This window comes from Pelophylax lessonae (genome assembly GCF_965119305.1).
Source record: "Pelophylax lessonae genome assembly, chromosome: 13".
NCBI classification, from domain to species: domain Eukaryota; kingdom Metazoa; phylum Chordata; class Amphibia; order Anura; family Ranidae; genus Pelophylax; species Pelophylax lessonae.
The window spans coordinates 203,761,231-203,788,873 of record NC_138780.1 but is presented as its reverse complement, the minus strand read 5'-3'; the positions used below and the strand labels follow the sequence as shown (position 1 = coordinate 203,788,873).

The 27,643-nt window shown below is 47.1% G+C and overlaps 2 protein-coding genes across 2 annotated transcripts in view; one reads left to right on the top strand and one right to left on the bottom strand.

The window, feature by feature from the left end:
• LOC309569498 (NACHT, LRR and PYD domains-containing protein 12-like) overlaps window positions 1–27,643 on the top strand; it is a 1,417,729-nt gene that overhangs the window by 483,020 nt on the left and 907,066 nt on the right. The gene's annotated exons all lie outside the window — the stretch shown is intronic.
• Window positions 1–27,643, bottom strand: part of LOC309569499 (NACHT, LRR and PYD domains-containing protein 12-like) — a 362,685-nt gene that overhangs the window by 103,981 nt on the left and 231,061 nt on the right. Inside the window, exon 6 of the mRNA XM_082275359.1 lies at window positions 10,029–10,193. Coding sequence (XP_082131485.1) covers window positions 10,029–10,193 — 165 coding nt within the window. The remainder of the gene's footprint in view (window positions 1–10,028; window positions 10,194–27,643) is intronic.

Sequence of the window (27,643 nt, the reverse complement as noted above, 5' to 3'; positions counted from 1 at the left end):
TGTGGTTTGGGTTGGATTGTGTTAGAATGTGTTTGATGACTGAGACGCCCTGTTGGTGTGGGATGGAGCTATAGAGAGCTTCAATATCCACAGCTAGCAATAGGGCATTGGGTGGTATTGTAAGTCCATCAATAATCTGCAGTAGGTGGATAGTGTCTTTGACGTATGAAGGAAGGTTTTCTACGTAGGGTCCTAGTTTCTAGTCAATCAATTTACTCAGATTTTCGGAGATGCTGCCCCTGCCAGACACGATCGGTCTGCTGGGAGGAGTTTTTAAATCCTTATGTGACTATTAAAAGTGGGATTTTTTGGGTGACTAGTGCGGATAAATTTCCAACATTGTTTATCGATGATATTGTTGAAGTATGCATTGTCCACAAACAGATAGAATTGTTGGTAGTATTTCTCAATGGTTGATTTACTGATGGGTCGGTACCATTCTTTATTCTGTAAGATGGTATTGCACATGAGTTTGTACTGGTTGTTATGTATTATTACAATGTTGCCACCCTTATCTGAGGGTTTGATGGTAAGTTGGGACTGGTGTAGGAAGGGCGAGAGGTGGATCGATTTGAACAGGGTGCTGATGTTTGTTAATATCTTGGATGGTCATGGTGAGAAAGGCATTAAGATTGGGGTTGAGGCTGGGAGAAGGAAATTTGTCTGATTTCTTTTTCAGTTTGGTAATGCTAGTGGCTCCTCCCGCTGGCAGCACTAGGTCACGCCGACCTGCCCGCCTGCTGTGATGGAGTCACTTCATGCGTCGGCGCTCCTGGGACGCACGCCGCACTTTCGCATCCGGGGGCGGGGCGAGCGTTCTAGAGGCAGGGGATCCCATTGGCTGAACGCCGCGCAATCATGGGACATCTCCCACACTGCGCAGGCGCCGGCATCCCCCAGGCACGATATTTAAACAGCGGCAGATACAGATCTCCTATCTGCTGCTGCTACAGGCTGCATAAGAATCTGGACACCTCGGACACCACCACCCAGGTACCCTGCATTTATAGATATTCAGAGACTATGTCCATCAGGCACTACATACATTCTGACAAGCCTGCCATACTGGTTTTCACCCCAGATCCAGTACCTTAACCTCAGACCGGGACCTCTCCTGACATGTGCATCCAGGTACTTCCCTATCATCAAAAATCTTCAGTACTGCGCCCACTGGGCACTATTCTCACATTTGTTACAGATCCAGTACCCGGGCCAATACTTGAATACCCCTCGGCTCCCTTACTCAGGTATCTTTTCTCACTTGAGACACATCGATACCCTACCTATATAGTATTCTATATAGTTGTATATATCTCTTAACACACTTGCTATGCCCTCTTTTTTATCCCAGTACTGGCATTTGGGCCGTCCTATCCCTAATTACCTTAGGGGGACCTTTGATCCCTCCCATTGCCCTCTCTGGATGAACATACTATGACCTGGTGACCTAACTACTAAAATACAAAGGTACTTCGTAACGTAGATTCAATTTGCTCATACATGCCAATATTACATCCTGAAGCTTACACATATATATGTGTTTCAGACCCTCCTTTTGGAATCTTACAAAAACATCATTGGAGCACACTTTCCCCCTGGTACCCATCTGGCATACGCTAGAAGGTACATTGCTTCATACTCTATGGTTCATTCCAAGTATGAATGATTTCTGCAAATCATGTCAACATCGTTATACACACTCACTTACCCCCTCTAACCCCTTTACACATGCCACTAGGGACGCCACAGTGACCTACATTTTTGGCGTCCTCGCTGAAACTCCTCGAGGGGAGGACACTTCTTGGTAGCTCATCTCAGTCCACTGACACCATCTTCTACAGCAGATCTCCCTTTAGTCTTCTTGATTTTATCTGCTGCGACTCTCTTGTCACACCTTGATATTCATCTGGTATGCACTCTTTTTCTTTTTGATTTTCATATCATATCTTCATGATCAATGTTACCTAATATTGTATAATCCAGTAACTAATATGACACTATTTACTGCATTGTTTAGGAAATCAATGTTCTCCATCTCTAGACCCCTGAAGAAAGGCACATTGCCTGAAACGCGTCGGGTTGGAGGATTTCCTCATCATCCTTTTCATCATATACCCTAAGTATATGTATTACTTACATTCCACATATGGTTTTACATCCATACACTACACTCTAGTTAATTTTGTATATTGTCTGATCTTTTTGATCAATTTTACCTTGCTGTAATTTAATAAATTATTTAATTTTACTCTTTTTGGAAGTGTGATTGCCGCTAAAGTCCCACCACTAGGGGGAACCCTTTCCTGTTTTGTTAAGGTACATTTTCCATTCGTTAGTTTATGTAGCACATATTTTTTTTTTTTTCATAAACAAGTTTTTATTTTATTGATTGAAAGCAAGATATAACATGAAATGAATACAGTCAAGTACATTGAAAGTCAATGAACCCACATAATAACAGGACATAACAAGTGTGGAAGCTTATGAAATTGCATATTTACAGACATATGAAGGCATCTCGCTAAGCGTATGATTAGAGCATTCTGCTAGATAAGAGAGTTGCAATGAGCAAGAAAAAAAAAAAGAAACAGAAACGTGCTTCTTTAGGATGTCTGTAATAAGGATGCAGGTTATTCTTGGTAAATAAAATCATTGGGGGTGCAGGGGAATAACTTGATAAAGAGAAAGATAAGAATAGGAAAATTAGAGGAAGACAAGAGAAGAGAGTGAGAGGGGAAAGGGGAAAAAAGAGAAAAAAAAAAAAAAAAAAAAGAGGGAAAGGGAGAGGGGGGGGGGGTGGGAAGGACTAGGGGGGGGGGCAGTAGGGAATGTAGTATTTTAGTAACAAAACTCATGAGACCAGGTTATGGAACACACATGATGGACTTGTATTCATCTGTCTCCTTGTATCGGAGCCAGTCCAGCCATTCCGCAGAGAACTTGGATATGTCATCTCTTGAAATGGCTATCAATTCCTCTATTTCTTCAGTTCTATTCAGTCTGCGGAACCACTCTGTGAGTGTGGGGATTGCTGTTGAACGCCAATGACAAGGTACACAAAGTTTAGCAGCGTTCATCATGTGACGGGCAAGTACAGTTTGTAGAGAATTGGGTGTTCTAGGAGAGAAGTTCAAAAGGAACTTCTCAGGAGTGAAGGGAATCTCACTTGATGTGACTTTTTTTATGATATCATGGACTTCCTTCCAAAAGGGTTGCAGTACCGAGCATGTCCACCAGGTGTGTAGCATGGTACCCGGAGATGTCAAGCATCTCCAGCATGTGTCGTCGGCTGCTGGGGCAAATCTATGTATTTTGTCTGGTGTTCTATACCATCGGGAAAGGATCTTGTATCCGTTTTCTTGGACGGTGACATTGATCGAAGAGCGATGGGGCGCGCGGCAAATAGCTTCCCAATCTTTTTCGGTGAGGGACAATTGCAGGTCTTTCGACCATGACAGAGCAAATGTGGCAGATGATGCCGATGGAGCATCAAGTATGTGACCATATAATTCTGAAATTATATGTCTTTGAGGTTGAGAGCGTTCACAAATGGATTCTAACGGTGTTAGGGTTCTAGACCACGCTGCCGGGGTACCTCTAGATGAGAGGAAGTGGCGTAATTGAAAGAATGTCCACAACGGAATGCCTGGTGGGTGCAGTGAGGAATTAAGTTTTTCCCAGGAGAGGATAATCCCCTCTTTGAAAAAATGTTTGGCGAGGACTTCCCGATGTGGCCAAAGGGAGCGTAGAAAGCTACACGATATCCCTGGAGGGAATGCCGGGTTGTGTCTAAGAGAAGTCAGGGGGCCACATCTGGGGTCTATTTTCATTTTCTTGCGCCAGGCATCGTGAGTAATAAGCGGAGGTCCAATGAGAGGATGCATTTTGAGAGATTGCGATATATCAGATAAGGGAAGCCACGGGAGAAGATGGAGTGGGATGTTCGTCCAGTGATTTTCCATCTTTACTACCTCCTTTTGATTAGAATGGAGGGTCCAGTCGACTATTCTGCTGAGTAGGCAAGCTTTGTAGTAGCTTACCACATCCGGCAGATTGAGTCCACCTCTGTGTTTGGGGGCTGTAAGACGGGAAAATTTAATCCTGGGAGGTTTATCTTGCCAAATGAATGTCCGCCACATAGCGCGAAGAGAGGAGAAAAAAGCAGAGGGAATGTGTATAGGGATTGTTTGGAACAAATACAGTAGTTTCGGGAGAATGGACATTTTAAGAATAGCAGCTCTTCCGAACCAAGACACCTGGATATTCCTCCATGATTTCAAATCTGTTCCAATTGCTGACAATAGGGGTTGGTAGTTGGCGGAGAAAAGATGTGACAGATCCCTTGGGATATAGATGCCCAGGTATGGGAGTGACGAATCAGCCCATAAAAAAGGGAAGTTAGATTTACATCTGTCCACTTCAAGGGGAGGAAGGGAGATGTTGAGGGCCATCGATTTTGAGTGATTAATTTTAAGATTGGATAGGGAGCCAAAATAGTCTAGATCTTTCAGCAGGTTTGGGATAGAAATGTGAGGTTGCGACAGAAACAAGAGCATGTCGTCCGCGAACGCGGCAACCTTATGGGTGGAATTACCCATCTGTATACCGTGAATATTGGGGTTCTGGCGAAGCATGTTTAAGAGGGGTTCAAGGGACAACACAAAAAGGATGGGGGACAGTGGACATCCCTGTCTCGTGCCGTTAGTTAAGCGGAAGGCGTCCGACAGGTGGCCATTGACCCTGACCCTGGCAAACTGGTCAGTATAAAGTGCCTTAATGTTTGAGAGCATCCGATTTCGGAACCCAATGGATTCCAGGGTCTTCAAAAGGTAGTCCCAGGCCACCCTGTCGAACGCCTTCTCGGCATCCAGAGAGAGAAAAAACCCGGGGATTCCTTTTTCGGTTAGCCAATGATGAACGTTGAGAGCTTTTGTGGTGTTGTCTCTCGCTTCCCTGCCGGGGACAAAACCTACCTGATCCAAAGAAACAAGAGATGGTAGAAAGGGGAGAATTCTATTGGCTAGAATTTTAGCATATAACTTGGCGTCTACATTCAGGAGGGAGATCGGTCTGTAACTTGTGACCAAGGAGGAATCCTTCCCCGGTTTCGGGATCACTGAAATGTGAGCCTCAAGCAAAGAGGGCGGGTGGGAAGGTGAAGTGGCCAGACTTCCAAACGCTCGGAGGAAGTGTGGTGTAAGAACATCGGCGAAAGAACGATAATACTGGAGCGAGAGCCCATCGGGACCCGGACATTTACCCGGCTTCATTTCCTTAAGGGCTCGATGTAATTCCTCTCCAGTTATGGGGTCTTCTAAAGAGCTCGCGTCTGTTTCGGAAAGGGGGTTCATACCATGCTTCTGGAAAAAATGATCCAGTTGAGCTTTTCTGGCATCCGAGGAGGTTTTAAGGACACGTGAATCATCGAGATTATACAATTTCCTGTAGTAAGATTCGAATTGTTTCGCAATCTCAGGGTTAGAATGGTGATCCTTGCCAGAAGCGTCTCTGATTAGATGTACCGGAGTCGACGTATGTTGCGGACGTATTGATCGTGCCAGTAGACGACCGCTTTTGTTTCCCTGTTCGTAAAATAATTTGCGGGATAAAACCAGTCTACGATGAGCCTGCAGACCCAACTTATCCCGCAGCTCAGTTCTTACCGCTGTCAGCTCCGATAAAGTAGATTGAGCTTGGGAGCGTTTAAAGGATTTTTCAAGTGTTTCGAGTTTGGAGTAGAGATTATCAAGTTCCTTCTGTCGGGATCTTTTAAGTGAAGCTGATAGTGCAAGAAATTATCCCCGAATCACGCACTTGTGTGCCTCCCATTGGGTCAATGCTGTGGTGTCAGGGGTGTCATTCAGATCAAAGTATTCCGTCAAGGTATTTCGGAGCTTCGTGATTACCGCTGTGTCTCTTAGGAGCGAATTATTAAGTCTCCAAGACTTGCATCTCGTCTCGACTTCTGGAAACAACAGGGACAAGGTTATGGGGTTATGATCTGATAATGCACTGGATTCTATAGAAGAGGAAGAAAGGTAGGGAAGATCTGGTTGAGAGAGAAAGAGATAGTCGATTCTGGAGAATTTCTGATGAGGCGAAGAAAAGAATGTATAGTCTCTGGTGTCCGGATGAGACAACCTCCAGGTATCATGAAGCCGGAGAGACTGAAGCAGTGTGGTGATTTGGCGAAGAGCCTTATAAGGAAGAACCGAATTACCCGTGGAGGAGTCAAGTAGGGGGTTTAGAGGGGCGTTAAAGTCCCCCCCAAGGATCAGGAGTCCAGATGTGAAATCCTGAAGCTCCTGAATAGTCGAGCGGAAAAAGGCCACCTGTTTGGTGTTGGGGGCATAAATATTCGCAATTGTGATTGGGCGAGAAGCTAGGAATCCCTTGACGAAAAGAAATCTACCATTAGGGTCTGTCTTGGTGTCAGTCAGTTTAAAATCTAATTGGCGCGCTAAAAGAATAGAGACCCCTTTCGATTTGGAGCCTTCCGTCGTAGAGTGGAAACCTGTAGGGAAACGTTTGTTAGATAGGTAGATCGGGTCACCAGTTCGGAAGTGGGTTTCCTGGAGTAGAACAATTTGCGCCCGGAATCTGTGTGCCTCTGCTAGTATTTGTGAACGTTTTTCTGGCACGTTAAGTCCATGTGCATTTAATGAAAGGATTTTGACACGATTTTGTATCTGCATCAATTTAGGGTTAGACATGTTGGAGGGAAGGGGAGAGGGGAAGAGAGAGAAAGAGAGAGAAAAGAAAAGAAAAAAAAAAAAAAAAAAAAAATTAGAAATATTAGGGGAGCAGAAAAAGATAGAGAATTAGAGTTGGAGGCGCCCCCAGAAAGCTTACCAAGGGTACCGGTAAAGCCTTACTCTAAGGGACGAGGAAATGCGCACTTGGTGCTCAGGGTCAACGGATGCCTGATACAATGAGCAGGTACCCGCTGTGGTGCGGGGAGGGGTCTTAGAACAAAAACCAAATAACCGTGGGGCTATACGGCACTGGGGGACAGCAGGGGAATGAAGAGTAGATTGGTTGGTGTCTCCAAAAATGAATAATTGTATGAAAAAGAATAAACTGTATGGTAACGATCTTGGTCTAGTATAATCAGGGTCATCTGGAGCACTTGCAACTACAGGAAATAACCACCGCAGAAAGACCTGTTGGTCTATATAGGGTAAACTCGCTGTTGTCACAAGGCCCATGTCAAGTTGGGACCAATAAAGCGGGTGTCCCACTCGAGATGGGCATGACATGTGACAGACATGTCGTACAGTATAACTAAACAATGAGGATAAATATAGCTTCATGTAAACATTATTTAACGACTGAAGTACATAAAATAAAATGGCAGAAATATACAACGGTGTAAAAAAATTCAAACAAAGTACCTCAGGTCAACAAGTATATTCTGTTGCGTTCTATTAAGCCTGGATTTGAAGTGCATGTCAATGAGAGATCTAGTCTGAATAATCGGGAGGGAAGTGAGAACAGATCCTAGGAGGAATTATAGGGAGAGGAGTAGGACACAAGGAGTTTAACAGGAGGAGGGGGTGGGATTTGGGAATGAGTGGGACCGGGAGGAGAGAAGAGGGGAATGGGAGAGAGAGGGTAAGGCATGAGGATGGAGGGAAAGGGAAGAGCAAGGGGGGGGTGTTCGGGGGAGCAAAAGGCAGGAAAGAACGGGTAGAGGGGGGAGAGATGGTGTAGGAGTATATTATCAGTGTAGCGCTGTATAATCAGGAGTAGGAAGATACAGGATTGACAATCAGCACTAACATAAGAACCATAAATGATTGCAGACTCTATGCTTAAAATAGCGAAACCCCCCTCCCCCCACCCCCACCCCCAACCCCCCCAGCCCAACGTCCCAAGGCACGAACCAAGCACTAGTTTGGAATGAAGGGATCTGGGAACCCTGCTGAATGGATCTCCCCATTTCCATTTAATACTCTAAATCTCACTATGGAGGTATCAAACTGTATTCAGTAGGGGATCATGAGGAAGGGTCAGTATCCTCTTAATTCAGTCAACGATCTGTAATCTCAAAAAAAAAAAAAAAAAAACGTTCTGTAAAAGTGCACAGACATATCTTTAGGAAGTTCTGTAGGCAGTTCAGGTGAAGGAGGTTTAATCTGCATCCTAGTATAATGGGGAAAAGTCACAATACTGAAGTATAGTGCGGGAGCAGATTACACGGTGCAGAGGAACTATCTCAGACTGCGGCATTGGTCTCCTGCACAAGGAATCAGTGTGTGACGGGGGGGCAGAGGAGGCGAGCACAGAGGAGAGGAACAACAGGTGCATGAGACTGCTATTGGGAATGGACAGGGCAGGTGAATAGGCAGGAAAGCATTGTCATTCAGAATCATAAATCAAAGGGACCTTAACTGGACATCAGGAAAGTCTGTGGGTCAAGGAAATGGGAATAGTGAGTGAGGGGAAAGAAAGAACTCACATTGGCAGGCATCCAGGCTGGATCGGTGAGCAAGTTCAGAGGTCTGCGTGCTCCCTCTGCAGGGCCGGGGAGCGCAACGGACTGTTCCGGTGGTCATCTCTTCCACGGTTAGGTGTTGATCCATGGTGTGATTGACGGCGCCTGTGACGATGGCGCTGGGATTTCGGGGTTGATGAAGACGTGACAGCAATCCAGGGTTCCGGGGTGTAGAAGGTGCTGTACCAGTCGGGTAAGTCCATTACCGGAATCTCCATAGTTTCGCAGAAGGCAGGCAGATCTTCTGGGATTCTGAGTGCTGCGGATCTCCCCCGGAATGTTGCGGACAAACAGAAGGGGAAGCGCCATCTGTAAGTGATCCCCTTGGCTCTCAGGGTTTCCAGCAGGGGGCGCAGAGCCCGTCTGTTCTGCAAAGTGATGGAGGACAAGTCCTGGAAAAGTTTGACCTCAGATCCCTCATAGGATATATGATCTCGGGCTCTCGCCTTTTTCAGAATAGCCTCCTTCACTTGGTAATTAACCAAGCAAGCCACGACATCTCTCGGGGGATCAGATTCAGCTCCTCTTGGTCTTAGAGCGCGATGGGCCCTTTCAAAGTCCACAGGAGTGTCTGCTGGCCGTTCAAGCAGATCATTAAATATGGCGGTCAGAGCGTGCATCAGGGCCGGGGGTTCCACTGACTCAGGAAGGCCCCTCAGACGAATATTGTGCCTCCGACCACGATTATCGAGATCTTCCAGATGTCTGTTGATCTCGATAAGATGAATTGTGTGTGCATCTGTAGAGCGCTGAAGCTGTTTAATGGCGGTGGCTTGAGTGGATGAAGACTTCTCTGTCTCAGTGAGGCGTGCTGTAACCGAGCGTAGCTCTACTGAGAGCTCAGTGATGGCAGAGCCCAAAGTATGTTTGATGTCAGCGGCGACTGACTGAAGGTCCGCTAAGCTAGGTAGCGGAGTCGCCATGCTCGTTCCTGCTTGGGGCTGTGTGGGAGGAGGAGGGAGCACTTCAGGCGAGCGGGGAGCCGGAGATGGTGAGGCCGCCCTTAGGCCCTCTCGCTGGGATCGGAAGAACGCCGGGATGTTACCCGAGGTCTGAGCACTCCGGTCGGGTGTTGCTCTGTTGGCGGAGGCGCTGCGACCCGATCTTACCATTTTGGGATTATATAGAGACACCGAAAAGCTGTAATTAGTCCCCCAATGCAGAGAGCTCCTCTAACATGCGGCCATTCAGGTCCGGTGCCAAGCCACGCCCCCCATGTAGCACATATTTTATGCTCCTTGCAGTAAGATTGCCCTGTGTATGATCTCCTATAATCTCATCTATTTCACTAATTATCAGACAAAACAGAAAATCAGATTTCATCAAACAATAATTTCATGGCTAATAAAAGAGCGTGATAAGATTTCAGACTTACCCAACATTCCAGGATTAACTATATACTGAGACAAAAAGGAGAAGCATATACCTACATTATATTCATATTTAATATCATATTTATATATTATTTATGTGATTTAGATATAAAACTGTCCCAGAATATGATTGTCTCAGTCAGTCCTGTTATACTCACTCTAATTTCTCTATCCGGCTTGTTGTCAGAGCTTCCATCAGATCCCTGAAATGAGGACCCCCCAGATTGTTCCCAGACAGGTTCAGTGTCCTCAGTGTCTGATTATTTCTTATTACAGATGCCAGGTGGAGGCAGTAACTGTCTGTCAGGTCATTATTGGACAATCTGTAGAAGAAGAGAAGAATGTTACCAGAAAGAAATGAATTTCTCCCCCAGGAATGAATGTAACTATTCTCTACATGAATGGAACTCATTTCTCTTTTTTGGAATCATTTATATCAGATCACTTTATAAATTCCAGTAATTCCATACTCCAATATTGCCATCCATTTGTAGAGAAGGTAATATCTCCATTAACAGGATGAACACAGAATATCACTGATAGAGATGGCCTTGCGGTTCGCCCGGCGGTCGGTTCGCAGCAAATTTTGCTTGTTCGCTACCCGCCAATTTTGCAAACACATCGCGTTGTTCGCGGCGGCCATATTAGTTTACATTGGGGAGAACTTTGACCCATGACACAGCCGTCAGGTCGAACGGGACAGCCAATTAAAACATTTAAGCACATGGACATGCCCCCTACCCTATAAATAGACCTGAGCTGTCGGCCATTTCACATTCCGCTTTTTGCCAGCGTAGGGAGAAGTTGCCTGTGCTCATAAGTAGAGTTGAGCGGACACCTGGATGTCAGTGTTCGGCGGGTTCAGCCGAACTTTAAAACAAAGTCCGGGTCCGTGTCCCGGACTTTTTGCCGAACTTTTCCCGAACACCGAACCCCATTGAAGTCAATGGGGACCCGAACTTTCAGGCACTAAAATGGCTCTAAAACACCAATGGAAAGGGCTAGAGTGCTGCAAATGGCAGCAAAACGTTGTTAAGAGCATGGCAAGTGCTCTGCAAACAAATGTGGATAGGGAAATAACTTAAAACAACAAAAAAAAACAGAAAAATAAAACAATGTTCTTCATCTCTGAAGGACGAGGCCCATATGGAGTAGGAGGGAGGTTGAGGTGGTGGTGGATGTGGCGGTGTCATAGGCGTGCGCACAGGGTGTTCCGGATGTGCCTGGGCACACCCTAATCACCTAGGGCACATAGCATTATCGCTCTGTTTGCCAGTGAGGAGATGGGAAAGATCTCCCTCGGACCTGCTCTGCTCTATTTCACTTTGCCAGCAGGGAGAGTGATGTATCGGGGCCATGTACATGTAGGCAAACATATGCATGTGTATTTCAACTTTGGGGTGCACACCTTAATGCAATAGGCTGCGCACACCTATGGGCGGTGTAGGTGGAAGCGGCGGTGGAGGAGGACCAGGGCCGGATTAAGAGCATCATGGGCTTGGTGCTGAGGATTTTGAAGGGCCTTAAGGGCCGTGCCTTGGCATGCACCCAGAGGAGGAAGGGTGCAGCCATGCATGCCTAATTCCACATGGGATGCTGTCTCTGAAGCCCATAAACACATCCATGCATCGGCAACTGTCCCTCCTTGTCCGGCCTTCGTGCTGTGTGGGGAGGTTCTGAGGGAGCTGCCTGAGGAAGCGAGCATAGAAGCCAGACTTCTGTGTTTACAAGTGACAGAAGAGCGGTAACAGTGAATATGGCCAACCTGGGGCCTATATAAAGGTAGGGGCCTGGAGCTGCAGCTCCAATAGCCCCTACGTTAATCTGGCCCTGAGGAGGAGGACGAGGTAGCCAACACTGCTTCTTTTCACAAATTTTAAATGAGGGTACACCCCAAAAGAGTGAGAAAGAGCAAAAATGGAACAATGGCTGGGTAAGGTCGGTATCCATCGCTATTCTGCACAAGGTACGGAAAAGTCCCGTGGGATCCATGCCTGGTTCATTTTAATGAACGTGAGCTTGTCCACATTGTCTCTGGACAGGCGGCTGCGCTCGTCTGTGATAACGCCCCCAGCCGTGCTAAATACCCGTTCAGATAATAAACTGGCTGCAGGGCACGCCAGCACCTCCAAGGCGTAAAGGGCAAGCTCAGGCCATGTGCCCAACTTGGAGACCCAGAAGTTGAAGGGGGCAGACCCCTCATTCAGTACGTCTAGGCGTGTGCACACATACTGCACCACTATGTTGGTGAAATGCTGCCTCCTGCTAAGACGTTCCATATGAGCTGCTGGTGCTGCTGTTTGTTGTGGCGTGCTGACAAAGCTTTTCCACATTTCGGCCATGCTAACCCTGCCTTCTGAGGTGCTGGCGGTGCCCTGGTTGCGTTGGCGACCTCTTCCTCCTCCTCTGCCTTGTGCTTCCACTGTGGCCCCGCTGTCAGGTGGGAATGCCAGCAGCATGGTGTCTACCAGCGTGCGCTTGTACTCGCGCATCTTGCGATCGCGCTCCAGTGAGTGAATTAAGGACGGTAAGTTGTCCCTGTAACGGGGATCAAGCAGCGTGGCCACCCAGTAATCAGCACAAGTTAGAATGTGGGCAACTCGGTGGTCGTTGTGGAGACACTGCAGCATGTAATCGCTCATGTGTGCCAGGCTGCCCAGAGGCAACGAAAGGCTGTCCTCTGTGGGAGGTGTATCGTCCGTGTCCTCTGTATCCCCCCAGCCATGCAGCAGTGATGGCCATGAGCTGGCCTGGGTGCCGACCTGCTGTGAACATGCTTCCATCTCCTCCTCCAGCTCCTCCTCCTCATCCTCCTCATCCTCCAGAACTGTGCCCCTGCTGGACAATTGTGTCCCTGGCATTTGTGTGTGCAGGAACCCACCCTCGGAGCCCCTTGCGAATGACTGCCCTGAAAGCCTTGGAAATGTTACCTCTTCATCCTCCTCCTCCTCCTCATCCTGTGCCACATCCTCTTCCATCATCGCCCGAATTGTTTTTTCAAGGAGGCATAGAAGTGGGATAGTTAAGCTGAGAACGGCGTCATCGGCACTGGCCATGTTGGTGGAGTACTTAAAACAGCGCAACAAGGCACACAGGTCTCGCATGGAGGCCCAGTTATTGGTGGTGAAGTGGTGCTGTTCCGCAGAGCGACTCACGCGTGCGTGCTGCAGCTGAAAGTCCACAATGGCCTGCTGCTGCTCGCACAGTCTTTCCAGCATGTGCAAGGTGGAGTTCCACCTTGTGGGCACGTCACATATGAGGCGGTGAGCGGGAAGGCCGAAGTTATGCTGCAGCTCTGACAGGCGAGCAACAGCAGGGTGAGAACGCCGAAAGTGCGCACAGACGGCCCGCACTTTCTGCAGCAGCTCTGACATATCGGGGTAGTTTTTAAGGAACCTCTGCACCTCCAAATTCAGCACATGCGCCAGGCAAGGGATGTGCGTCAAACCGGCTAGGCCCAGAGCTGCTATGAGATTTCGCCCGTTATCGCACACCACCAGGCCGGGCTTGAGGCTCGCTGGCAGCAACCACTCATTTGTCTGCTGTTCCATGCTCCTCCACAACTCCTGCGCGATGTGTGGTTTTTCCCCCAAACAGGCAAGTTTTAAAACTGCCTGCTGTCGTTTACCCCTGGCCGTGCTGAAGTTGGTGGTGAAGGTGTTACGCTGTCCGGATGAGGAGGCGGTAGAGGAAGAGGAAGCGGAGTAGGAGGAGTTAGGAAAAGGAGGCAAACTGAAGCGCCCTGCAATCCTCGGTGGTGGAAGGACATGCGCCAAATTGCTATCCGCCTCAGGCCCATCCACCACTGCATTTACCCAGTGTGCCGTTAGGGAGATATAACGCCCCTGACCGTGCTTACTGGTCCACGTATCGGTAGTTAGGTGGACCTTGCCAGAGATGGCGTTGCGCAGTGCACACCTGATATTTTCCCCCACTTGGTTGTGCAGGGAAGGGATGGCTTGCCTGGAAAAGTAGTGGCGGCTGGGCATGACGTACTGTGGGACAGCCACCGACATAAGCTTTTTAAAACTGGGCGTCTCCACCAGACGGAATGACAGCATTTCAAAGGCCAAGAATTTTGAAATGCTGGAATTCAGGGCCAGGGATCGCGGGTGGGTAGGGGGGTACTTCCTCTTCCTCTCAAGTGTTTGGGAGATGGAAAGCTGAACGCTTCCACGGGACATTGTGTAGATGGTTGGTGACCCAGGTGGTGGTGTTGCTGACAGATCCTCTGTTTGCGGGGTGGCAGGTGCGGGTATCACTACAGATGTGGCTGGAGCGGCCGAGACTGCAGCAGAAGAGGAAGCAGGATGAGCCAGAGACGTTTCTTGGTTTTGAAGGTGTCTACTCCACTGCAGCTCGTGCTTTGCACTTAGATGCCTGATCATGCAGGTTGTGCTCAGGTTGAGAAGGTTTATGCCTCGCTTCAGGCTGATTGCACAGGGTGCAAACCACTCGTGTCCTGTCATCAGCACATTTTCTAAAGAACTTCCACGCTAGAGAACTCCTTTGAGCTGACTTTGGTGCGTTCGTTCCCTTGCTGCGTTGGGCAGTAGCGGGCGTAGTGTCTAGGGCACAGCCGCTCCGCTTCTGCACTCTGCTCCCTCTTCTGCTGTGCTGGTGGCTCTGTGCGACCACCGCCTCTTCCTCCAAACTACTCAGGTCACCTGCATGACATTCATTCCATGTGGGGTCGAGGACCTCATCGTCCTCCACATCATCTTCCACCCAGTCTTCACCCCTGCCCTCCTTGTCGGTCTCCACAATGCTGAGCGCCACAGCAGTTGGCACCTGCGTTTCGTCATCATCGGAGACGTGCTGTGATGGTCCTTCCATGTACTCATCTTGAGAAATAAGTGGTTGGGCATCGCTGCACTCAATCTCTTCCACTTCTGGGGCAGGGCTAGGTGGATGGCCCTGGGAAACCCTGCTGACAGAGTCCTCAAAAAGAAGAAGAGACTGCTGTATGGATTGGGGCTCAGACTGCTTGCCTGATTTCCAAGGGGGTGTGGTGAAAGACGGTTGGACATTGGCTGCAGGTGCCAACTCTGACCTTTCTGCAGTAGACTGGGTGGGAGACAATGTGAAGGAACTGGAGGCACTGTCAGCAACCCAATCTACTATCACCTGTACTTCTTCAGGCCTCATCACGTCTAGAGGCGCATGATGCCCTACCAAATACTGATGCAGGTTCTGTCGCCTACTCACACTTGTGGAAGGTGTTTCACTTGTGCGTGTAGCTGGCACAGATCGACCACGTCCTCTCCTTGCAACAGGAGCTCTACCAGCAGCACCACGACCCAGGCGACGGCCCCTATTTGACAGTCTCCTCATATTTCTGTAATTTATGATCTTGCCCTAGAAAAGTGTTTATTGAATAGCGGAACAAAACAACAACAGTATCGCACGGGTGTATCTCACAGTCAAATATCAAACTTTGCCGCAATTTAATGTTTTTTTACCCCAAAAGGGTGTATATTGAATAGCGGAATAGGAAAAAGGATAAAAAAACGGTGTATCTCACACGTACAAACACAGACTAGGCCCCGATTCAAATTTTTTGTACCCTAAAGGGAGGATGAGGAAGAGGAGTAGGAGGAGTTGGGAACAGGAGGCAAACTGAAGCGCCCTGCAATCCTTGGCGGTGGAAGGAGATGCGCCAAACAAATTTAAAAGGTGTATCTCACACGTACCGATACAGACTATGCCGTAATTTAATTTTCTTACACTCCAAAAGGGTGTATATTGAATAGCGGAATAGGACAAATTTTACAAAACAGTGTATCTCACACGTACAAACACCAACTAGGCCCCGTTTACAATTTTTTGTACCCTAAAGGCAGGATGAGGACGAGGAGTAGGAGGGGTTGGGAACAGGAGGCAAACTGAAGCGCCCTGCAATCCTCGGCGGTAGAAGAAGATGCGCCAAACCAATTTAAAAAGGTGTATCTCACATGTACCGATACAGACTATCCCGCAATTTAATTTTTTACACTCAAACAGGGTGTATATTGAATAGCGGAATAGGACAAATTTTACAAAACAGTGTATCTCACACGTACAAACACCAACTAGGCCCCGATTACAATTTTTTGTACCCTAAAGGCAGGATGAGGAAGAGGAGTAGGAGGAGTTGGGAACAGGAGGCAAACTGAAGCGCCCTGCAATCCTCGGCGGTAGAAGGAGATGCGCCAAACAAATTTAAAAAGGTGTATCTCACATGTACCGATACAGACTATCCCGCAATTTAATTTTTTACACTCAAACAGGGTGTATATTGAATAGCGGAATAGGACAAATTTTACAAAACGGTGTATCTCACACGTACAAACACAATCTAGGCCCCGATTACAATTTTTTGTACCCTAAAGGCAGGATGAGGAGTAGGAGGAGTTCTGAACAGGCAGGAGGCAGACTGAAGCACCCTCAAATCCTCGGCAGTATGAGATGCGCCCCAAAAATTGGAAAGGTGTATCTCACACGTACCGACAGACTATCCCGCAATTTAATTGTTTATACCCAAAGGTTTTGATTAAATAGCGGAATAGAAAATATGATCAAAAAAAGTGTATGTATCTCACACGTACAGAAGCACACTAGGCCCCAATTAATATTGTTTGTACCCCTAAAAGGCTGAATGAGGAGTAGGAGGAGTATGGAACAGGCAGCACCCTCAAATCTTCAGAAGTATGAGATGAACCCCAAAAACTTGGAAAGGTGGATCTCACACGTACCAACACAAACTATCCCGCAATTTAATTGATCCCCAAAGGTTTTTAATGAATAGCAGAATAGGAAATATGATCAAAAAAAGTGTATGTATCTCACACGTACAAAACCACACTAGGCCCCAATTACTATTGTTTGTACCCCTAAAAGGCTGAATGAGGAGTAGGAGGAGTATGGAACAGGCAGCACCCTCAAATCTTCAGAAGTATGAGATGAACCCCAAAAACTTGGAAAGGTGGATCTCACACGTACCAACACAAACTATCCCGCAATTTAATTGATCCCCAAAGGTTTTTATTGAATAGCAGAATAGGAAATATGATCAAAAAAAGTGTATGTATCTCACACGTACAAAACCACACTAGGCCCCAATTACTATTGTTTGTACCCCTAAAAGGCTGAATGAGGAGTAGGAGGAGTATGGAACAGTCAGCACCCTCAAATCTTCAGAAGTATGAGATGAACCCCAAAAAGATTGTGTTCACTGCAGCCCACACACAGCAAAATGGATGTGGACCACTGACACCTGCCTATCTCCTATCCCACCCCACACAGCAATATCGATTGTAGTTTGTAGAACACACTGACCCTAAAAATCAGCAGACTCTCTCCCTAAAATGCCTACAACTCGCCCTGCCTAACACACTCCGACCTGTCCCTCAATTCTATCCAGACACAAATGTTTTTTTTTCCTGTCTGTCCCTAATCAGCAGCCAGCACCCCAAAAAGATTGTGTTCACTGTACCCCAAAAAGATTGTGTTCACTGCACCCCAAAAAGATTGTGTTTACTGCAGCCCAAAAATATTGTGTTTACTGCAGCCCAAAAAGATTGTGTTCACTGTACCCCAAAAAGATTGTGTTCACTGCACCCCAAAAAGATTGTGTTTACTGCAGCCCAAAAAGATTGTGTTCACTGCAGCCCACACACAGCAAAATGGATGTGGACCACTGACACCTGCCTATCTCCTATCCCACCCCACACAGCAATATCGATTGTAGTTTGTAGAACACACTGACCCTAAAAATCAGCAGACTCTCTCCCTAAAATGCATACAACTCGCCCTGCCTAACACACTCCGACCTGTCCCTCAATTCTATCCGGACACAAATGTTTTTTTTTCCTGTCTGTCCCTAATCAGCAGGCAGCACGTTGATGTGTGCTCTCTCCCTGAACTAAACAGCAGAATGACGCCGCAACGGCGCTGCCTCGAACTTATAAAGACTTGGTCACATGCTTCAGATGGCCAATCACAGCTACTGATACATTTGTAGGCATGGCTGGGATGGCTTAGGCACACCAGTTAAACGCTTGTTGATTGGCTGTTGAAAGCCCGCCATGAAAAGCGCGCCAAAGCATGCAAAACTCGGAAATAAAACGACCGAACACGGATTTTTACCCGAATATACAGTAAAGTTTTCGGGTCCGTGTTCGGGTAACAAAAATCCAATTATTCGGTACGAACACGAATAATACAGTCCGTGTTCGCTCAACCCTACTCATGAGGAAGAGATTGCCAGACACAAATAGCTCTGTGAAGATCCACAAAAGTCCTTTTCAGGGCTGGTATTTCAGTATAGGTCTACTAGTATCTTTTCAGGTTAGGGGCAGGTATCCAGTCGGTGCTTTACGGGCAGTTAGAGATCGGCAGCAGTCACACACAATCCACAGTATAATATACTTTGTAGAATGCATATTATAGTGGATTAGTAGTATTATTGTGCACTGTGCAGCATTGTGACAGGTGTGGTGACTGAGCGTTGCTGCAGCAATACTACACACAGTGACAAAAGCACTTACAATGTATTATAACTGGTGTGATAGACCAATGCCCCTTCCCAATACCACATATTGAAGTGGGGTGCTATCTGAGTATACTTTTACAAGTGTATTTGTGTCCTGCAACAATATTGCCTCTTTTGCTGAGTTAAGTCTGATACACAGTGCCAAACTCGCTAACCATTTTTTTTTTAACTGCTGTGATAGACCAGTGGCCCCCCAATACCACATATTGAAGTGGGGTGTTATTTAACAGTATCATTTTCTAAGAGTGTATTTTAGTCCTGCAAAAATGTGGCCTCTTGCTGTGTAAACTGTGCTACACACAGTGACAACAGTTACTGGCCAATTATTTGTAGAACTGTTGTAATAAACCTGTGGCCCCCCAATACCACATATTGAAGTGGGGCATTATCTGAGTAAACTTTTACATGTGTATTTGTGTCCTGCAACAATATTGCCTCTATTGCTGAGTTAAGTCTGGTACACACAGTGCCAAACTCACTGGCCAATTTTTTGAACTGGTGTGATACACCAATGGCCCCCCAATACCACATATTGAAGTGGGGTGTTATCTGAGTAAACTTTTACAAGTGTACTTGTGTCCTGCAACAATATTGCCTTTTTTGCTGTGTTAAGTCTGGTACACACAGTGCCAAACTCACTGGCCAATTTTTTGAACAACTGGTGTGATAGACCTGTGGCCCCCCAATACCACATATTGAAGTTGGGTGATATTTAACAGTATAATTTTCTAAGATTGTATTTTAGACCTGCAAAAATTTGGCCTCTTTTGCTGTGTTAACTGTGCTACACACAGTGACAACTATTACTGGCCAATTATTTGTAGAACTGGTGTGATAAACTGTGGCCCCCCAATACCACATATTATAGTGGGGTGTTTTTTAACAGTATACTTTTCTAAGATTGTATTTTAGTCCTGCAAACATTTGGCCTCTTTTGCTGTGTTAACTGTGCTACACACAGTGACAGCAGTTACTGGCCAATTATTTGAAGAACTGGCGGACTGACGGACAAGCAGATAGGGAGGAGAGGCAGGCAGAACTTGCATTGAACAAGAGGTACAAAGCAGACTGCAAATGTATCAGTAGCGAGCCATCAACCATGTACAGTCACATCTGGCGCTCCCAGGACGCCGTTACATGGCTCCACAGTGTGGGCTTTTTTTAATGTGTCCGTTGCTGACAACAGTGTTGCCATCTGCAGCCTTTGCAGTCAACTTACTTCTGTATCCTGTGTGAATGCCTAATGTACCTCTAGCCATCAACTATTATGTTCTTTGCTGTCAATTAAACCCATGTGAGCTAATTTTTGCAGCCTATACAGGCCGACACTTACTTCTGTATACTGTGTGAATGCCTAATGTACCTCTAGCCATCAAATACTACGTTCTTTGCTGTTAGTTAAACCCATGAGAGCTAATTTTGCAGCCTATACAGGCTGACACTTACTTCTGTACACTGTGTGAATGCCTAATGTACCTCCAGCCACCAAATACTATGTTCTTAGATGTCAGGTAAACCCATGTGGGCTAATTTTTGGGGGCCTATACTAGCCGACACTTACTTCTGTATCCTGTGAAGGCCTAATGTACCTCCAGCCACCAAATACTACGTTCTTAGCTGTCAGGTAAACCCATGTGGGCTAATTTTCTGGGGCCTATACTGACCGACACTTACTTCTGTATCCTGTGAATGCCTAATGTACCTCCAGCCACCAAATACTACGTTCTTAGCTGTCAGGTAAACCCAAGTGGGCTAATTTTTGGGGCCTATACTGGCTGACACTTACTTCGTTATCCTTTGAATGCCTAATGTACCTCCAGCCACCAAAAACTACATTCTTAGCTATCAGGTAAACCCATGTGGGCTAATTTTTGGGGCCTATACTGGCCGACACTTACTTCTATATCCTGTGAATGCCTAATGTACCTCCAGCTACCAAATACTATGTTCTTAGCTGTCAGGTAAACCCATGTGGGCTAATTTTTGGGGCCTATACTGGCCGACACTTACTTCTGTATCCTGTGAATGCCTAATGTACCTCCAGCCATCAAATACTACGTTCTTAGCTGTCAGGTAAACACATGTTTTCTAATTTTTGGGGCCTTTCATGGCCGACACTTACTTCTGTATCCTGTGAAGACCTAATGTACCTTTAGCCACAGAATACAAGCAGCATTAAGGGCATATACATTCAAGAATCTCCTGAGACAGCGCAAGAGTCACACCCATATAAAAAGTAATAGAATAGAAAAAAAATAGAATAAAAAAGAATATAACAGAAAATAAAAGAATATGATATAATAGAATAAAATAGAATAGAAAAAAGAAGGAACAGAATAGAATTAAAAAAAAACAAAAGAATAGAAAAAATATAAGCATTTCCCAAAATTCAAATAGAATCAATTCAAATTTGAATACAATAGAAAAGAATAGATTAGAAAATAACAGAATAGTATAGAAAAAAAACAGAACAGAATAGAATAGAAAGAATATAGCCATCTTCCTTTTCTAATCTATTCTTTTATTTTATTTTCAAATTCAAACTGATTCTATTTGAATCTTGGGAAATGGTTTCTATTCTATTCTGTTGTTTTTTTAACTCCATTCATTTTCTATTTGTTTATTCTATTTGTTTATTCTAATATTTTATTTTCTATTTGTTTCTATTCAAATTAGAATTTATTCTATTTAAAATTTGAATTTCTGAAGATGGTTATATTCATACCATTCTAATCTATTCTATTGATTTTTTCTATACGATTTTGTTATTTTCTATTAAATTCCAATTGGTTCTACTTCAATTTTGGGGAAATGGTTATTTTCTATTCTTTTCCATTCTACTATAGTCTATTCTATTCTTTTTTTATATTCTATTATTTTATGTATTTAAAATTATTCTATTTGAAATTTGAATTTCAGAAGATGGTTATGCTCTCACTGTGGAGACTCTTTAACCACTTGCCGACCAGTCACTGGGACTGTACTGCGGCAAAGTGGCACGATTCCATCCAGCGACGTAGACCTACTCCTTGTGGGCGGCGCTCGCGCTCCCGCTGTTTTCAGTCACAGAGGGAGTCGGGCCAGGGGAGGAGCAGCGGCGATCGCTGCTGCTCTTCCCCGATCGTCGGGGAATCGAGTCTGGAGATCCGCCAGCTTGTGTAAACAAAGCGGGCGGATCTCCTAAGTGACAAACAGTGACAGATTGCAGGGTTCAGCATAGCTGAACATGCGATCTGTCCCTGTGTCACTCAGTCACCTCCCCCCACACGTCAGTAAGCACCAGGCATACATTAACCCCTCCCTCTCCAATAAAATGAACCCCTTCCCTGCCAGTGTCATTTTTACAGTAACAGTGCATATTTATAGCACTGATTACTGTGGAAATGTCACTGGTACACCCAAAAGTGTCAAAAATGTCAGTCAAGGGTCCGCCGCAATGTCGCAGTTCCGCAAAAAAAAATCGCAGATCGCCGCCATTACGCGTTAAAAAAAAAACCACCAAAAATGACAGAAATCTTTCCCTTAGTAAACGCAATAACTTTTGCGCAAACCAATCAAAATACGCTTATTGTGATTTTTTTTACCAAACATAGGTAGCAGAAAACAAATTGGCCAAAAATGTAAAAAAAATTAGATTTTTACATTTTTTTTGAATTTTCATATAAAAAATGTGAAAAATATTGTTATTTTTTCAAAATTTACGCTTTTTTTTTGTTTATAGCGCAAAAAATAAAAATCGCACAGGTGATCAAATACCACCAAATGAAAGCTCTGTTTGTGGGGAAAAAAAGGACGTCAATTTTGTTTGGGTACGGCATCGCATGACCGTGCAATTGTCAGTCAAAGTTGCACAGTGCCGAATCGCAAAAAGTGGCCTGGACGTAAGACGGCAAAATCCTCCGGTGGTAAAGTGGTTAAAGGTAGAGTTAGGTAGTGATGAGCCGAACACCCCCCTGTTCGGTTCGCGCCAGAACATCTCGAACAGGGGAAATGTTCTAGCGAACATACGAACACGAAAAATCCTCATTTTAAAGGCTTAAATGCAAGTGAATATGAATCACCCACTGGCCAAGGGATTCAAACCCACAACTAGGGTTGAGCGGACACCTAGATGTCCGTGTTCGATGGGTTCGGCCGAACTTTAAAAAAAAGTCTGGGTCCGTGTCCCGGACTTTTACCGAACTTTTCCCGGACACCGAACCCCATTGAAGTCAATGGGGACCCGAACTTTAAGGCACTAAAATGGCTCTAAAACGCCAATGGAAAGGGCTAGAGTGCTGCAAATGGCAGCAAAACGTAGTTAAGAGCATGGCAAGTGCTCTGCAAACAAATATGGATAGGGAAATAACTTAAAACAACAAAAAAAACAACAGAAAAATAAAACAATGTTCTTCATCTCTGAAGGACGAGGCCCATATGGAGTAGGAAGGAGGTTGAGGTGGTGGTGGATGTGGCGGTGTCATAGGCGTGCGCACAGGGTGTGCCGGGTGTACCTGGGCACACCCTAATCACCTAGGGCACATAGCATTATCGCTTTGTTTGCCAGTGAGGAGATGGGAAAGATCTCCCTCGGACCTGCTCTGCTCTATTTCTCTTTGCCAGCAGGGAGAGTAATGTATCGGGGCCATGTACATGTAGGCAAACACATGCATGTGTATCTCAACTTTGGGGTGCACACCCTAATGCAATAGGCTGCGCACACCTATGGGCGGTGTAGGTGGAAGCGGCGGTGGAGGAGGACCAGGGCCGGATTAAGAGCATCATGGTCTTGGTGCTGAGGATTTTGAAGGGCCTTAAGGGCCGTGCCTTGGCATGCACCCAGAGGAGGAAGGGTGCAGCCATGCATGCCTAATTCAACATGGGATGCTGTCTCTGAAGCCCATAAACACATCCATGCATCGGCAACTGTCCCTCCTTGTCCGGCCTTCGCGCTGTGTGGGGAGGTTCTGAGGGTGCTGCCTGGGGAAGCGAGCATAGAAGCCAGACTTCTGTGTTTACAAGTGACAGAAGAGCGGTAACAGTGAATATGGCCAACCCGGGGCCTATATAAAAGGTAGGGGCCTGGAGCTGCAGCTCCAATAGCCCCTACGTTAATCTGGCCCTGAGGAGGAGGACGAGGTAGCCAACACTGCTTCTTTTCACAAATTTTAAATGAGGGTACACCCCAAAAGAGTGAGAAAGAGCAAAAATGGAACAATGGGTGGGTAAGGTCGGTATCTATCGCTATTCTGCATAAGGTAAGGAAAAGTCCCGTGGGATCCATGCCTGGTTCATTTTAATGAACGTGAGCTTGTCCACATTGTCTCTGGACAGGCGGCTGCGCTTGTCTGTTATAACGCCCCCAGCCGTGCTAAATACCCGTTCAGATAATACACTGGCTGCAGGGCACGCCAGCACCTCCAAGGCGTAAAGGGCAAGCTCAGGCCATGTGCCCAATTTGGAGACCCAGAAGTTGAAGGGGGCAGACCCCTCATTCACTACATGTAGGCGTGTGCACACATACTGCTCCACCATGTTGGTAAAATGCTTCCTCCTGCTAAGACGTTCCATCTGAGCTGCTGGTGCTGCTGTTTGTTGTGGCGTGCTGACAAAGCTTTTCCACATTTCGGCCATGCTAACCCAGCCTTCTGAGGTGCTGGCGGTGCCCTGGTTGCGTTGGCGACCTCCTCCTCCTCCTCCTCTGCCTTTTGCTTCCACTGTGGCCCCGCTGTCAGATGGGAATGCCAGCAGCATCGCGTCTACCAGCGTGCACTTGTACTCGCGCATCTTGCGATCGCGCTCCAGTGAGTGAATTAAGGACGGTACGTTGTCCTTGTAACGGGGATCCAGCAGCGTGGCCACCCAGTAATCAGCACAAGTTAGAATGTGGGCAACTCGGCGGTCGTTGTGGAGACACTGCAGCATGTAATCGCCAGGCTGCCCAGAGGCGACGAAAGGCTGTCCTCTGTGGGAGGTGTATCGTCCGTGTCCTCTGTATCCCCCCAGCCACGCACCAGTGATGGCCATGAGCTGGCCTGGGTGCCACCCTGCTGTGAACATGGTTCCATCTCCTCCTCCAGCTCCTCCTCATCCTCCTCATCCTCCAGAACTGTGCCCCTGCTGGACAATTGTGTCCCTGGCGTTTGTGTGTGCAGGAACCCACCCTCGGAGCCCCTCTCGAATGACTGCCCTGAAAGCCTTTGAAATGTTACCTCTTCATCCTCCTCCTCCTCCTCCTCATCCTGTGCCACATCCTCTTCCATCATCGCCCGAATTGTTTTTTCAAGGAGGCATAGAAGTGGGATAGTTAAGCTGAGAACGGCGTCATTGCCACTGGCCATGTTGGTGGAGTACTCAAAACAGCGCAACAAGGCACACAGGTCTCGCATGGAGGCCCAGTTATTGGTGGTGAAGTGGTGCTGTTCCGCAGAGCGACTCACGCGTGCGTGCTGCAGCTGAAACTCCACTATGGCCTGCTGCTGCTCGCACAGTCTTTGCACCATGTGCAAGGTGGAGTTCCACCTTGTGGGCACGTCACATATGAGGCGGTGAGCGGGAAGGCCGAAGTTACGCTGCAGCGCTGCCAGGCGAGCAGCAGCAGGGTGAGAACGCCGAAAGTGCGCACAGACGGCCTGCACTTTCTGCAGCAGCTCTGACATATCGGGGTAGTTTTTAAGGAACCTCTGCACCACCAAATTCAGCACATGCGCCAGGCAAGGGATGTGCGTCAAACCGGCTAGGCCCAGAGCTGCTATGAGATTTCGCCCGTTATCGCACACCACCAGGCCGGGCTTGAGGCTCGCTGGCAGCAACCACTCATTTGTCTGCTGTTCCATGCTCCTCCACAACTCCTGCGCGGTGTGTGGTTTGTCCCCCAAACAGGCAAGTTGTAAAACTGCCTGCTGTCGTTTAGCCCTGGCCATGCTGAAGTTGGTGGTGAAGGTATTACGCTGTCCGGATGAGGAGGTGGTAGAGGATGAGGTAGCGGAGTAGGATGAGTTAGGAACAGGAGGCAAACTGAAGCGCCCTGCAATCCTCGGTGGTGGAAGGACATGCGCCAAATTGCTATCCGCCTCAGGCCCATCCGCCACTGCATTTACCCAGTGTGCCGTTAGGGAGATATAACGCCCCTGACCGTGCTTACTGGTCCACGTATCGGTAGTTAGGTGGACCTTGGCACAGATGGCGTTGCGCAGTGCACACCTGATTTTTTCCCCCACTTGGTTGTGCAGGGAAGGGATGGCTTGCCTGGAAAAGTAGTGGCGGCTGGGCACGACGTACTGTGGGACAGCCACCGACATAAGCTTTTTAAAACTGGGCGTCTCCACCAGACGGAATGACAGCATTTCAAAGGCCAATAATTGTGAAATGCTGGCATTCAGGGCCAGGGATCGCGGGTGGGTAGGGGGGTACTTCCTCTTCCTCTCAAGTGTTTGGGAGATGGAAAGCTGAACGCTTCCACGGGACATTGTGGAGATGGTTGTTGGTGACCCAGGTGGTGGTGTTGCTGACAGATCGTCTGTTTGCGGGGTGGTAGGTGCCGGTATGACTACAGATGTGGCTGGAGCGGCCGAGACTGCAGCAGAAGAGGAAGCAGGATGAGCCAGAGACGTTTCTTGGTTTTGAAGGTGTGTACTCCACTGCAGCTCATGCTTTGCACTTAGATGCCTGATCATGCAGGTTGTGCTCAGGTTGAGAAGGTTTATGCCTCGCTTCAGGCTCTGATTGCACAGGGTGCAAAACACTCGTGTCCTGTCATCAGCACATTTTCTAAAGAACTTCCACGCTAGAGAACTCTTTTGAGCTGACTTTGGTGCACTCGTTCCCTTGCTGCGTTGGGCAGTAGCAGGCGTAGTGTCTAGGGCACGGCCGCTCCGCTTCTGCACCCTGCTCCCTCTTCTGCTGTGCTGGTGGCTCTGTGCGACCACCGCCTCTTCCTCCAAACTACTCAGGTCACCTGCATGACCTTCATTCCATGTGGGGTCGAGGACCTCATCGTCCTCCACATCATCTTCCACCCAGTCTTCACCCCTGCCCTCCCTGTCGGTCTCCACAATGCTGAACGCCGCAGCAGTTGGCACCTGCGTTTCGTCATCATCGGAGACGTGCTTTGATGGTCCTTCCATGTACTCATCTTGAGAAATAAGTGGTTGGGCATCGCTGCACTCAATCTCTTCCACTTCTGGGGCAGGGCTAGGTGGATGACCCTGGGAAACCCTGCTGACAGAGTCCTCAAAAAGAATAAGAGACTGCTGTATGGCTTGGGGCTCAGACTGCTTGCCTGATTTGCAAGGGGGTGAGGTGAAAGACGGTTGGACATTGGCTACAGGTGCCAACTCTGACCTTTCTGCAGTAGACTGGGTGGGAGACAATGTGAAGGAACTGGAGGCACTGTCAGCAGCAAACCAATCTACTATCGCCTCTACGTGTTCTGGCCTCATCACTTCTAGAGGCGTATGATGCCCTACCAAATACTGATGCAGGTTCTGTCGCCTACTCACACTTGAGGAAGGTGTTTCACTTGTGCGTGTAGCTGGCACAGATCGACCACGTCCTCTCCTTGCAACAGGAGCTCTACCAGCAGCACCACGACCCAGGCCACGGCCCCTATTTGACGCTCTCCTCATATTTCTGTAATTTAAGATCTTGCCCTAGAAAGGTGTTTATTGAATAGCGGAAAAAAAGAACAACAGTATCGCACGGGTGTATCTCACAGTCAAATATGCAAACTATGCCGCAATTTAATGTTTTTTACACCAAAAGGGTGTGTATTGAATAGCGGAATAGGATAAAAAACTGTGTATCTCACACGTACAAACACAGACTAGGCCCGATTAAATTTTTTCCTACCCTAAAGGGAGGATGAGGAAGAGGAGTATGGAACAGGCAGCACCCTCAAATCTTCAGAAGTATGAGATGAACCTCAAAAACTTGGAAAGGTGGATCTCACACGTACCGACACAGACTATTCCGCAATTTAATTGATCCCCAAAGGTTTTTATTGAATAGCGGAATAGGAAATATGATAAAAAAAAAGTGTATGTATCTCACACGTACAGAAGCACACTAGGCCCCAATTACTATTGTTTGTACCCCTAAAAGGATGGATGAGGAGGAGGAGGAGTATGGAACAGGCAGCACCCTCAAATCTTCAGAAGTATGAGATGAACCCCAAAAACTTGGAAAGGTGGATCTCACACGTACCGACACAGACTATTCCGCAATTTAATTGATCCCCAAAGGTTTTTATTGAATAGCGGA